The 11,282-nt window shown below is 42.4% G+C and overlaps 1 protein-coding gene across 1 annotated transcript; it reads left to right on the forward strand.

The window, feature by feature from the left end:
- The first annotated feature begins 6,412 nt into the window (after positions 1 to 6,412).
- On the forward strand, positions 6,413 to 11,282 carry IL2 (interleukin 2). The gene is made up of 4 exons (XM_066253477.1): positions 6,413 to 6,559; positions 6,653 to 6,712; positions 8,934 to 9,080; positions 11,146 to 11,282. Exons 1-4 carry the CDS (start codon positions 6,413 to 6,415, stop codon positions 11,254 to 11,256), a joined length of 465 nt encoding a protein of 154 aa, XP_066109574.1. The 3' UTR covers positions 11,257 to 11,282.

Raw genomic sequence — 11,282 nt, forward strand, 5'->3', positions numbered from 1 at the left:
TTAATTTAACCTCTCTTATTTGTCATTCATAAGAGTCTAGTGACATCCAAACTGTCATTTTATTCAATAGAAATGAAAAAACAGGGTCAGGGAGATCAGTCATTTGTTCAAAGTTGCAGTCAGAGGGTGATACACAGAACTTGCACCCAGGCCTGACCAACTCCCAATTCCAAATGACAACCTGAGTGGGTCAGCACGACCCCCAGGCAGCATAGATTTCACCACACCCTCTCCTTTCTCCTTTCTGCCCTACCTCTAGTTAATAATGTGGATACTAGGTCGGCAGCAGAGAAAAATAAGCTCAAACCACTGATAAGGAATGGAAGTTTGTTATGAACTTTCAGAATAAGCATCAAAAACCTTAAAATGTCCATATTCGTTGACCCAGAAATTCCATGTCTAGGATTTTAACCTAAGAAGGTAATTAGAAACTTGCACAAATATTTATGTGCAAAAGAGATTAGTGAATTACAGTACTATTTATAGCCATGAGTGATTGGAATTAATGTAAATTCCAATAAAGAATACAGTGACATAACAGAATTCTACAACTCTTAAAACTAATGTTTTAGAAAAACACTTAATATGAGATATTTATAACACATTATTATAGGGAAAGAGAATGTTAAAAAAGAACACAGAGAAAAAAACTAGGTGGACATATATCAATATGTGATAACAAAAGTTACCTTTACCTGGTAATATTACAGTTAACTTTTTTTTTTTAATTCAGTGAGAGGAGGAGAGGCAGAGACAGGGATCTGCGCCCGACCGGGATCCACCTGGCAAGCCCACTAGGGGTCGATGCTCTGCCCATTCTGGGGCATTGCTCTGTTGCTCAGCAACCAAGCTCTTCTTAGCGCCTGAGGTGAGGCCATGGAGACATCTTTAGTGACCAGAGACAACTTGCTCCAATAGAGCCATGGCTACAGAAGGGGAAGAAAGAGAGAGAGAGAGAGAGAGAGAGGTAAGAGGGGGTGGGGTGGAGAAGCAGATGGTCACTTCTCCTGTGTGCTCTAACTATGAATTGAACCCGGGACTTCCACACACTGGGCTGACGCTCTCTACTACTAAGCAAACTGGCCAGAGCTACAGTTAATTTTTATTTAACTTTTTTTTAGCTTCTTTGTAGTTTTAAAATGTTGTATAATAAATATGTACTATTTAAAAACTAGATAAAAATGTTATGAATTTTTTTTTGTATTTTTCCTAAGCTGGAAACGGGGAGAGACAGTCAGACAGACTCCCGCATGCGCCCAACCAGAATTCACCCAGCATGCCCACCAGGGGGCGATGCTCTGTCCCTCTTGGGGCGTCGCTCTGCCGCAATCAGAGCCATTCTAGTGCCTGAGGCAGAGGCCACAAAGCCATCCTCAGTGCCCGGGCAAACTTTGCTCCAGTGGAGCCTTGGCTGCAGGAGGGGAAGAGAGAGACAGAGAGGAAGGAGAGGGGGAGGGTGGAGAAGCAGATGGGCACTTCTCCTGTCTGCCCTGGCCGGGAATCGAACCCGGGACTTCTGCATGCCAGGCTGACGCTCTACCACTGAGCCAACCGGCCAGGGCCTAAAAATGTATATTCTTTAAAAGATATATTATTTAATATTAAAAACAAGACAACAGGCCCAAAAAGGAGTCACTAATGCTAAGCACTGCATCACCAAACCACGGCTTAATTCCACTTCTGGCTCTTCAAGCAATGGGATTTTGCACCAATCAGAGTCACCTGTCAGCACTGGTGAGGTCATCTGCCTGACTGGGCCCTGCCCCCACCCACAGGACAGTGACCTTGCAGTAGCCAACCAGCTTTCCCACCTGAACTCTTGTTTCTGCTCCCTCTGGCTATCAAAGTCTTTCATGCTGTACAGCTCCTCCCAGCTCCCTTCCATCCTCCAGATTGGATGGTGTCCAGTTAGAACACATTTTCACTCAAAAGAAGCTCTTAAAATGTTTACTATGCCTCTGTTTATCTTATAATAATAGGAATGATGGAACAATGGGCTATCCACGACACATCCAAATCTACGGTGGAAGAAGAAAGACCACACACTCAACAGAGAACTTAGAAACAAAGGCAGGAAAAGCAGTTAGACAAAGATAAGCTTAAATGTAAAAAAATCACTGTATTTTCATAAGACGGTAATGAAGACATTTATCTTCACTGAAGAGGAAGCTAATATTTATCTATAGGTTGCATGGCTTAATTCTGAATGTATAAAGAAAATCAAGTTCTTCATGAAATACATACAGCCAGGACATTTAACCATGTTGCCTTGAAATGAGATGAATGGAAGTGAAAGTGCTTTATGAACTTGAAGTGCTTTGCAGATCTATTACCAGAACTGTCAGGAGATGATCACATTCTGCCTCTAGTAACTGCTGTGCGACTTGCCACAGGGATCTCATATTGATACAAAAAGTAAGTTTCCAAAGAGATGGAAGATACTTCTCATCACAGCCATGTAGTGAGGTGGGCTGGCTGCCCCATGTCCGCTTTAGAACGCTGCACCCCTAAACACAACACAGCTTCACCCACAGTGGACACGTCAATTCTTCCTTTAGATCTGAGATGCTGTTAAAAGACCCCAGAAAGAGATTCAAAACATGAGCTTTTGTAGCTATGCTGTAAACTCAGCTGCTCTAACTTTTTGGGAATCTCAAAGTGGCGGGGGGGGGGGGGGGGGGACTAGGTGAAGGTGGGTCGTGCTCAGAGTGAAGCGAGCTGGGTTAAAAGGCCAATGAATCCCACCTTCCCTCAGCGGCCTCATGGGCCTAGCTTTGCCATCACTACCTTACATGGAAATCATGGGAGATCATTAGGAGACAGGAAGCCTTGGGTTTCTGCTCTAATTTAAGAAGGTGACCTTGGGCAAGTCACTCAGTCTCAACAAACATCAAGTTTCTTACCAGTAAAATGTGACTCACTGAGAGAATGAATTTGAACACCTGCAGCTTGACAAGTAAGTAACAAGAAAACAATTCTGAAAAAAAAAAAAAAAAAGAAAGAAAAAGAAAACAATTCTTCCATCCCAGAGGTTAGGAACACCATTAAAACTGACCACACAAAAGGGCACACGTGCGTGAGAAGTCACCGTGATGCACAGACAGACTCACAGGGGTGGTGTCATGTTACGCAGGACCACGGGGCTGGGGGGGACGGGGACGGGGACACTGGTCTCCAGAGGAGCTGACAAGAGAGGCACTGACACAGGCATGGAGCAGCAGGCCAAATTCAGGCTGACAAAGCCGTAAGGGGGATCAGGAAGAGGAGGAGTGCTTGCGGCAGGACAAGTCCTGGAGAGTCAGCTTTGATGGGGGGACGGTGTGTGCCCCTCGCGGACCAGCCTCCTGACGCAGCCCCGGGGACAAGGCTGTCCTTCTTGACAGAACTTGGGCTGCTCTGGAGTCTAAGAGGCTGAGTCACCACAATGCTAGTACGTTTCTTACTGAATAAAAAAAAAACAATGCCGTTTTCAAAGAGGAAGCAGGGAGGTGACTCGTGCTAGCTGTCACCATGGCAGCCAGAAAAGGCCAGCACATGTGTCAGACCTGTGAAAAAGTGAAAGCAGCCAGAGCGTAGGGCAGCTTTCTCTCTGGCCATCTCAAGAAAGAAACCAGGCCAACCTCCATCACACGCCCGTTACACGATACTATTCTACAGAGTCCCATAAATGTGGCCAAGTTGACCCATTCTCGAGCGGAAATAGCTGGAGCGATGTAGGTATCAAGACTCGGAGAAGATCAAAGGCCTTGCTGGAAAAGCCCCCACACGGAGAAAGGCGTGGGCCAACCCTTCCACTCTGGAAGGGCGGAGGAAGGCCTGGGCTGGTGGTGCTGGGATGAGACACCCAAGTCTCGAGAGAAGTGGAACGAGATCACGAAGGAGCCTTTCCCGCAGAACTGGTGCTAACCCTGTGGTTTTGATTTGAAAGGTACAGAGAGATGTTTTGCATTTTTCAGTAATAAAAGGAAAAGATCATGGTCCTTTGTCTCTAACCCATGACTTCCCTTCTTAAAAAAAAAAAAATCATTTGTCTCTAATCTGGCTTTCCTTCATGTTTTTCCACCTGAGGAACTACAATGCTTATTTCTAAATTTTACTAAGATGGTTTGTGTTCTTCAGAATATTGACTAATGCATTGATAAATGGCACCAAACTGTTTCTCTGTTCTTTGCAAGCAGGCTTATTCAGTGTTCCTTAGAGCGCCTGACCTTGTCTGCCTACCCACCCTCTTAACCCTAAAGTGGCATGGCTACAGTTTGGTCATGTTGTCAAAACCCAGTTTAAAGTCTGTTCCTCCATCAAAATTCTTTCTGTCCACCTCTCCTGAAGCACCAAAGGCCTCGCGCCCAGGACTGCCTGGTCCACATGCACGTGTGTTCTTTCAGAGAGAATACAGATGGGGAGAGTGGACTTCCGGGTCAGAGTGTTCTGCTTTCAAACCCTTGTACCGCCCCTTCCCGCATGAGGGCCAGGTGGCCCGGAAGAAGTCACCTAACTTCCCCGAGTTCCCACTTCCTAACCTGCGAAGTGGAAAGACTCACACACCAGGCCCACTGTAAGGCTTCAGCTAGACTGGGCGCTGGCACAGCGACCCTCTCTCTCTCTCTTTCTGTGGTGCTCGATAGATGTCTGCTTAAAGACGGAACAGAAAATGAGTTCGTTAGGAAAAATGGAGGAGTTATAAGCAATCGCTTTGAGAAAGGAAAGAACTGTATCTTGAATTCTCCCTAGTTGAAATGTGAAGTATAGACCTCTATTGTCATTCAGGTGGTTAGTTCATTATATGAGGACAAATGAACACATATCCTAAGCACCCAATTCAGTGTACCAACTGAAAAAACACTGACCTTATTTCATAACTGTTATTGTTATACCCATAGTGTCCCGGGACCATTAGAGGATGAAGGCAAATCTGTCAAAGAGAAGACATAACTAGGAACAAAGGGATTGGTTTACATACGACACATGCACAGTCCATTAGAAACTTGGCACAGTGCCCTTGAATGCAAACCCTTTTCTGTATTCGTTTGTTACAATTGTTTGTAGCTTTTACAAAGGTGCTCCAGGAATGATAATGGCTTTCTCAGTAACTTCTGTCACAGAGTTCTGGCTGCTGTATTAGAAGAGTCATCCTGGAACATATGAGCCCAGGCACCCCTGCTGAGACAGCTCTCACTCCACGAGGCGTGCGCACACACACACACCCAGCCCCCTGGGCTTCTTCCCCCGGCCTTTGTCAGCTAGCCACACTAATGGGCCAGGATCGGTACTGTGTGCTGGCCAGAGCACATCATCTTCTAAAGAATGCACAAATGGTGCCCGGCAATCCATTAGTAGTAAGCTTCCTTTAGACAAACTTGGGGATCTCTATTGTTATGCTTGTTTTCTGTCTTATATTGAAAGAAATATAAGCTGTCTGTTCAATAAAAAGAGAAAGAGAGAAAAATGAAATGTGTTGGGGTGGGCGTTAATAGCTCAGGTGGTCCCTGCAAAACCAGGAGGAAGAAAAGCATCCCTGAGTCTGGCAACATTCCAACTCTTGTTATATCCCCACAATGCCCAGCAAAATAATAAAGGAGCAAAAATAAATGTCTCTCTCTCTCTCTCTCACACACACACACACACACAGAGACACACACACACACAATCAGTACCCTTGGATGTAAAATGGTTCTAACTATTTGTTTGTTGAACACTGTTTTTTAAAAGTACAACAAACAAGAGATTTAAGCAGATACAAGAAACACATTGAAATGAAAGAGCCTGAAACAGCATCTCAAGATCAATGAACACGATAAGCATCCTCCACTTAGCATTTCTCCAGCTGATTATGTAAGAAGCAATCTATCATGTTGTGTGCATTAGCTCAGGCATTGTGTAGATGAAAAGGCAAAACCATCCTGAAACAGGAAACCAATATTCTTCCTGTCTAATCAACAAATCTAAAAATTTATTCTTTTCAACTCTTCACTCTGGCTCTTGTCCACCACCACAGGGTGCACCTCACATGCAGCAGAGTTTTACAACAAAGAGAAAACTTTCATGAGCCACTCCAGTCTCCCCACCCCCTGAATGAAAGAGGAGGAAAAACTGTTTCATACAGAAGGCGTTAGGCGGATGCATTGGAACTGCCACAGAGTGTGGGCTAGTGTCACCAAAGGGATTTCACCTACATCCATTCAGTCAGCTTATGGGGGTTTAAAGAAATTCCAAAGAGTCATCAGAAGAGGAAAAATAAAGGTAATGCTTTTGCCACACAGGTAAAACCTTTGAAAATATGTGTAATATGTAAAATATTTTGACACCCCCAGAGTATTTTTCCAGAATTAGCAGTATAAATTGCCTCTTGTGTTCGAGAGTTCCCTATCAGTTTCTCCAATCACTACTCGCAGCCGCCTCAGCGCCCGCCACGATGCACAAGGTGTACTTCTTGTCCTGCGTTGCACTGACACTTGCTGTCCTTGCAGAGGGCGCGCCTACCCCGCACGCTGCCAGTGAGACGCAGCTGCAGCTGGAGCACCTGCTGCTGGACTTGGGGCGGCTCCTGAGGGGAGTCAGTGTGAGTATCCCCACACCCCGCTGCCCACACGGGTGTGCTGGCCTCCCCCCTGGGCACACTTTGTAATTAATAACCGTCTGTGTGCCTTCTCAGAACTACAAGAACTCCAAGCTCTCCGTGATGCTCGCATTTAAATTTTACGTGCCCAGGGAGGTAAGTACCACTTTCTGAGTTCATTTTGTATTTTATTAAGATTAAAAGTATAATCAGAAGTTTGCACACTGATTATATTAGTAGCATCTCACCTGAGAAACAGAATTAATAACTTCAATTCTTTTTTTTTTTTTTTTTGGAAAAATTCCAAGTTTGATAGTAGGGCTTTTTATAAGTATTTGTTAGTGTTTGGGGGAAAGGGAATGGGAAGAAAAAAAAGGCAATAGTATTCTTGCTATATTGCTGGGATAGTCTTCAACAAGATTATGTTGAGTGACTGCTTCATGTGAAAATGTAAAACTCTAGAGACGTTCTATTGTATACTTTTACCATGCAAATGATCAAAACTGCTGTCAGAGGAGCCCACTTCAAAATAAAGCCTTTGTTTAGGAGTCATTCCTAAGGGTCTGTCTGCCTTTAAGAAGCAGCAGAGAACTAAGTCACAGCTCAGATGCAAGGGCCAGACTATCTGACCTGAAATCTCAGCTCTGCCACGTCCTAGCTTGTGTGACCTTGGGCAAGCTACTTACTCTCTCTGTGACTGAGTTTACTGACATCTGTGAATAACTGTACAGATTTTGTAAAGTTTCGCGAGGATTAAGGAGTCAATGTAAAGGATTCATAGGCAGCTGGCATATGGTAAGCTGCGTACAAGCGTTTGCTATTAGTAGTAACTAGGAAGGCCAAAATTCTTCCTGGACAATGTCAAGTCAATTCTTTTGGGGGGTCATAAAGTACAATTTTGGACTTACACATCTTTTATGCCAAACCTTATGCTATATGGCTGATTTTCCAAGTTTGAGAGCTCCACTTGGTTGATTTGGGGGTTCAGGCAGTTAAGAGGAGTCTAGTTCGTCCAAGCTCTTACTGCTAAGTGAGGACTGCTACAGCTGTGCCGGTCAACAGAGAACGGGCAGAAGGGGTACTGGGAAGAGCCTCTCCCAGGGTGAATCCAAGCTCAGAAAATGGGACATAAAAGATCACAAATGTAGTTCCATTGATCTATCTCTTAAGTTATGCTTCAGGTTACTCTTTTGAAAGATAAAAAGGAAGTAACTTAGAGATCTCCTCCAGCTTAATCAGACACACATACTTCTTACCTTTACCAGCACCTTAAAGAGTAGATTTTTCTGGGGGACCAGGTCCACATCACTCATGCCGAAAACTCAAGTCTTGAACTTGCAGAATGTGCAGTAGCAAGTCAAGAGGCCAGCAGATGAAAATGTAGTGAGACGTATGTGGTGCAGCCCTCTCTCCCTCTGAAGATTGTTAGAAAGATAACATGGGGTGTGTGCGAAGTTTAGAAGGTGGTAGATTCTTTGAAATCTAACAGTTTCTAAATGACAACTCAAGATCTACTTGAAACCAAAAGTAATGTGATCAACTCCATTCACTCGTTCATTTTACCACCATCCCATGTTTCTAAAAGATTTCAGAGAACTATGAAAACATTTAATTCAAAGGATGCTATGTTAATGCTATAAAGAAAATAGCCAAAAATTTAATCCTGGTTCCTCCCAGTCATGTGACCTTAGGGAAGATACTTGAATTCTGAGATTTACTTTCCTTATTTGAGGTAACTCTGCTTTGCCTATCTCAAGAGGTGCTGTGAGACTTAACTGAGCTTATTAAGGAGAAAACACTTTGAAACTATAATGTACCATTGAAGTGTGAAATATTATGTGTGTGTCAAAATCAGGAAGCCCCTCCCCAAATCCTTCCAATATTGCAACAGTTTATTTGGTTGGTGTAATTTTAAAAAATGCATCTTAATGTGCTTATTATAGAAAAGTAGACAATTAAGATGCAGTTATATGTGACTCGCTATTTTGAGTGCCATTACTAAATAGTTACAATTGCCTAACATACAAAATGTTGGGACTATTACCAATGGCACCCAAAAGCTCCTTCTGTCCTTTACATTCTATGATCCTCAACTCTTAAACCATGAAATATTAGAATCACGGAATGTGATCCCATACTTACACATTCGGACTACTCTGATCCTAATAACTTTCAACTTCTGTGCAGACTGGGAGAGGATTCAGCCTCTGTGATTTGCAATCCGGTGCAGAAACGGTGACTTTTTGCAAAGCCAAATTAGGTTGAAATGAATGATTCATTATTTGTTAACTGAAAGTTAATTCAAATCGTGGGTAAACTCATAAAATGAGATTACTTTCTGATTGACCTTTTCTAATCATTGCTTTTATTATTGAAGGCCAACAAACTGAACCATCTGCAATGTCTAGCAGAAGAACTCAAACCTCTGGAAGAGGCAGTAAATTTAGCTCAAAGCAAAGACTTTACCTTGAGAGACATCGAGGAATTAATGAGCAATATCAAAGTATTAGTTTTGAAACTCAAGGTAAGGCATTACTTCATTGGCTCACGTGGAAGGAAACTCACGGAGGGGCATTTTAAAGTGGGATAGCATTTTTGGTTCTTCGTGGAGTCCTCACCCATTCTAAGTCCACTGTGAACATGAACTGTTTTTGTGTTGGATGAGGCATGAGGAGCTGGAAAGTGTGAGGGGTAATGGTAAGAGCCACAGGGTTTCTACCTCCTACCCTGCGGGGACAGGCCCTGACCCCTGCACTGTTACCCCTCAATGGACACAACACCGGAAATAGGAGAAAACACTGAAGTTTAATTTCACAGAAAGCAGGCAGGTTCCATTATATATTTTAAAAACTCTTTCAGATAATTTTCCGCAATAGCCAACACTTATTATCTAAGAGTCCTTTTAAATGCGGTTTCCCTACCATTGGTAGAGGGACTAAGAGATTTATCTAGAAAACAGCAACCATTGAAATGGCCGATGGACTATATAACTCCTTATTTAGAGGCAATACTTTCAGAACCTTACATAGTTTCAAACACATAAGAAGAATGAAATCTACAAGGGATTCAGTGATGTGAGAGTCATGGCCCTCTTTTCTCATTCCAGCTGCCCAAGTTCAGAATCCATGACTCAACAGTTTCCCTAAATAAACAGCATAATTCTAATGGTAGTAAAACCAAGGCTCTAAAAATGTTAACTTTAGTTATTTCCAAATAGGAGTCATTTTATTAGACTGTTCTTTTCCATTCAATTTTTAAAAAATACATTGAGAGCAATGTCACTCTGTTTCTCATGCAGGTCAACAGGTTTGCTCTAAAATTTTTGACCAACATCAAAAAACTCTAAATTCTTGATGTAAAATTAAGATAAAATTCTGTGAAATTCAGAGATTCTGAGTTTCAAAAGCCCAATACTTAAGAAAAAAAACTAACCCTCTAAGTGGTTACAATATTCAATTATATGTAAAAAGTATATAACACTACAACGGTTTAAAGAGAATACTTTATCTTACTCGGTGTATTTCCAGTATAAGAATTACTTCAAATGTGGGAAGCCTCTATTATCTTACTAGATATCAGAATATTTTCTCAGCTTGTCCCTTAGAGGCACAGTTGAAATAGCTCCTGTCAGCACAGAAGGTTGATTTTCAAAAAGTTAGTCCACAGAACAAAAGTTTTAATGTTTAGAATTTCAAAAGTTGGTACTTGATTGGTACTGAGGGCAGAGTGGGGTGGGTATGAGTGTTTATGAAACTGTTCTTCACAAAAACTTTCCCCAAACAAAAAAGCTTCTCCTAACTTACTCTTGGCTGGTTCTACCTAGTTTGGTAAAATATGAAGAGATTCACTCAAGTAGAATAGGAGACCTGAGGTTTAAAAAAGAAAATATAATGTGTATATTGTTGCACACATGTAACCTACACCCAGAGGAAAGTTAAGAAGTTTCTTTTACCTGTAGCTATTTGTCTAGATCTGTTTTTTTTGTTTGTACAGAGAGTCAGAGAGAGGGATAGATAGGGACAGACAGGAACGGAGAGAGATGAGAAGCATCAATCATCAGTTTTTCATTGCAACACCTTAGTTGTTCATTGATTGCTTTCTCATACGTGCCTTGACCGCGGGCCTTCAGCAGACTGAGTAACCCCTTGCTTGAGCTAGCAAAGCTGGTGAGCTTTTTTTTTTTTTTGCTTGAGCCAGATGAACCTGTGCTCAAGCTGGCGACCTCGGGGTCTCAAACCTGGATCCTCTGCATCCCAGTCCGACGCTCTACCCACTGCGCCACCGCCTGGTCAGGCTAGATCTGTTTTTATTTAAAATGTGTACTGGTATATAAGTCAGGGAAAAAGTCTTGTGTTTATGGAGATCAACAGAATTAACAAGTGGGGCAAGTCTCAGCTTATGTGGTACTATCACTTGGTATCATAACATAATTTCAGCATGCCAATTTGATCATTTCAAGAACATGTGATTAATGTGTTTAACCTACTTAAAAATAATGGCTATAAGCCTGTAGTACTTCAATTGAGATTAGACCTAAGGCAAACTAATCTGGACTAAAAAAAACCACAATTTAAATTTTTGTTTTTTAGGGAACCGAAACAAGATTTAAGTGTGACTATGATGATGAGGAGGCGACTGTCGTAGAATTCCTGAACAAATGGATTATTTTTTGTCAAAGCATCTTCTCAACATTGCCTTAAGTGCCTCCATTTAAAACTTATCAGGC

This window comes from Saccopteryx bilineata, chromosome 1 (genome assembly GCF_036850765.1).
Source record: "Saccopteryx bilineata isolate mSacBil1 chromosome 1, mSacBil1_pri_phased_curated, whole genome shotgun sequence".
NCBI lineage: Eukaryota > Metazoa > Chordata > Mammalia > Chiroptera > Emballonuridae > Saccopteryx > Saccopteryx bilineata.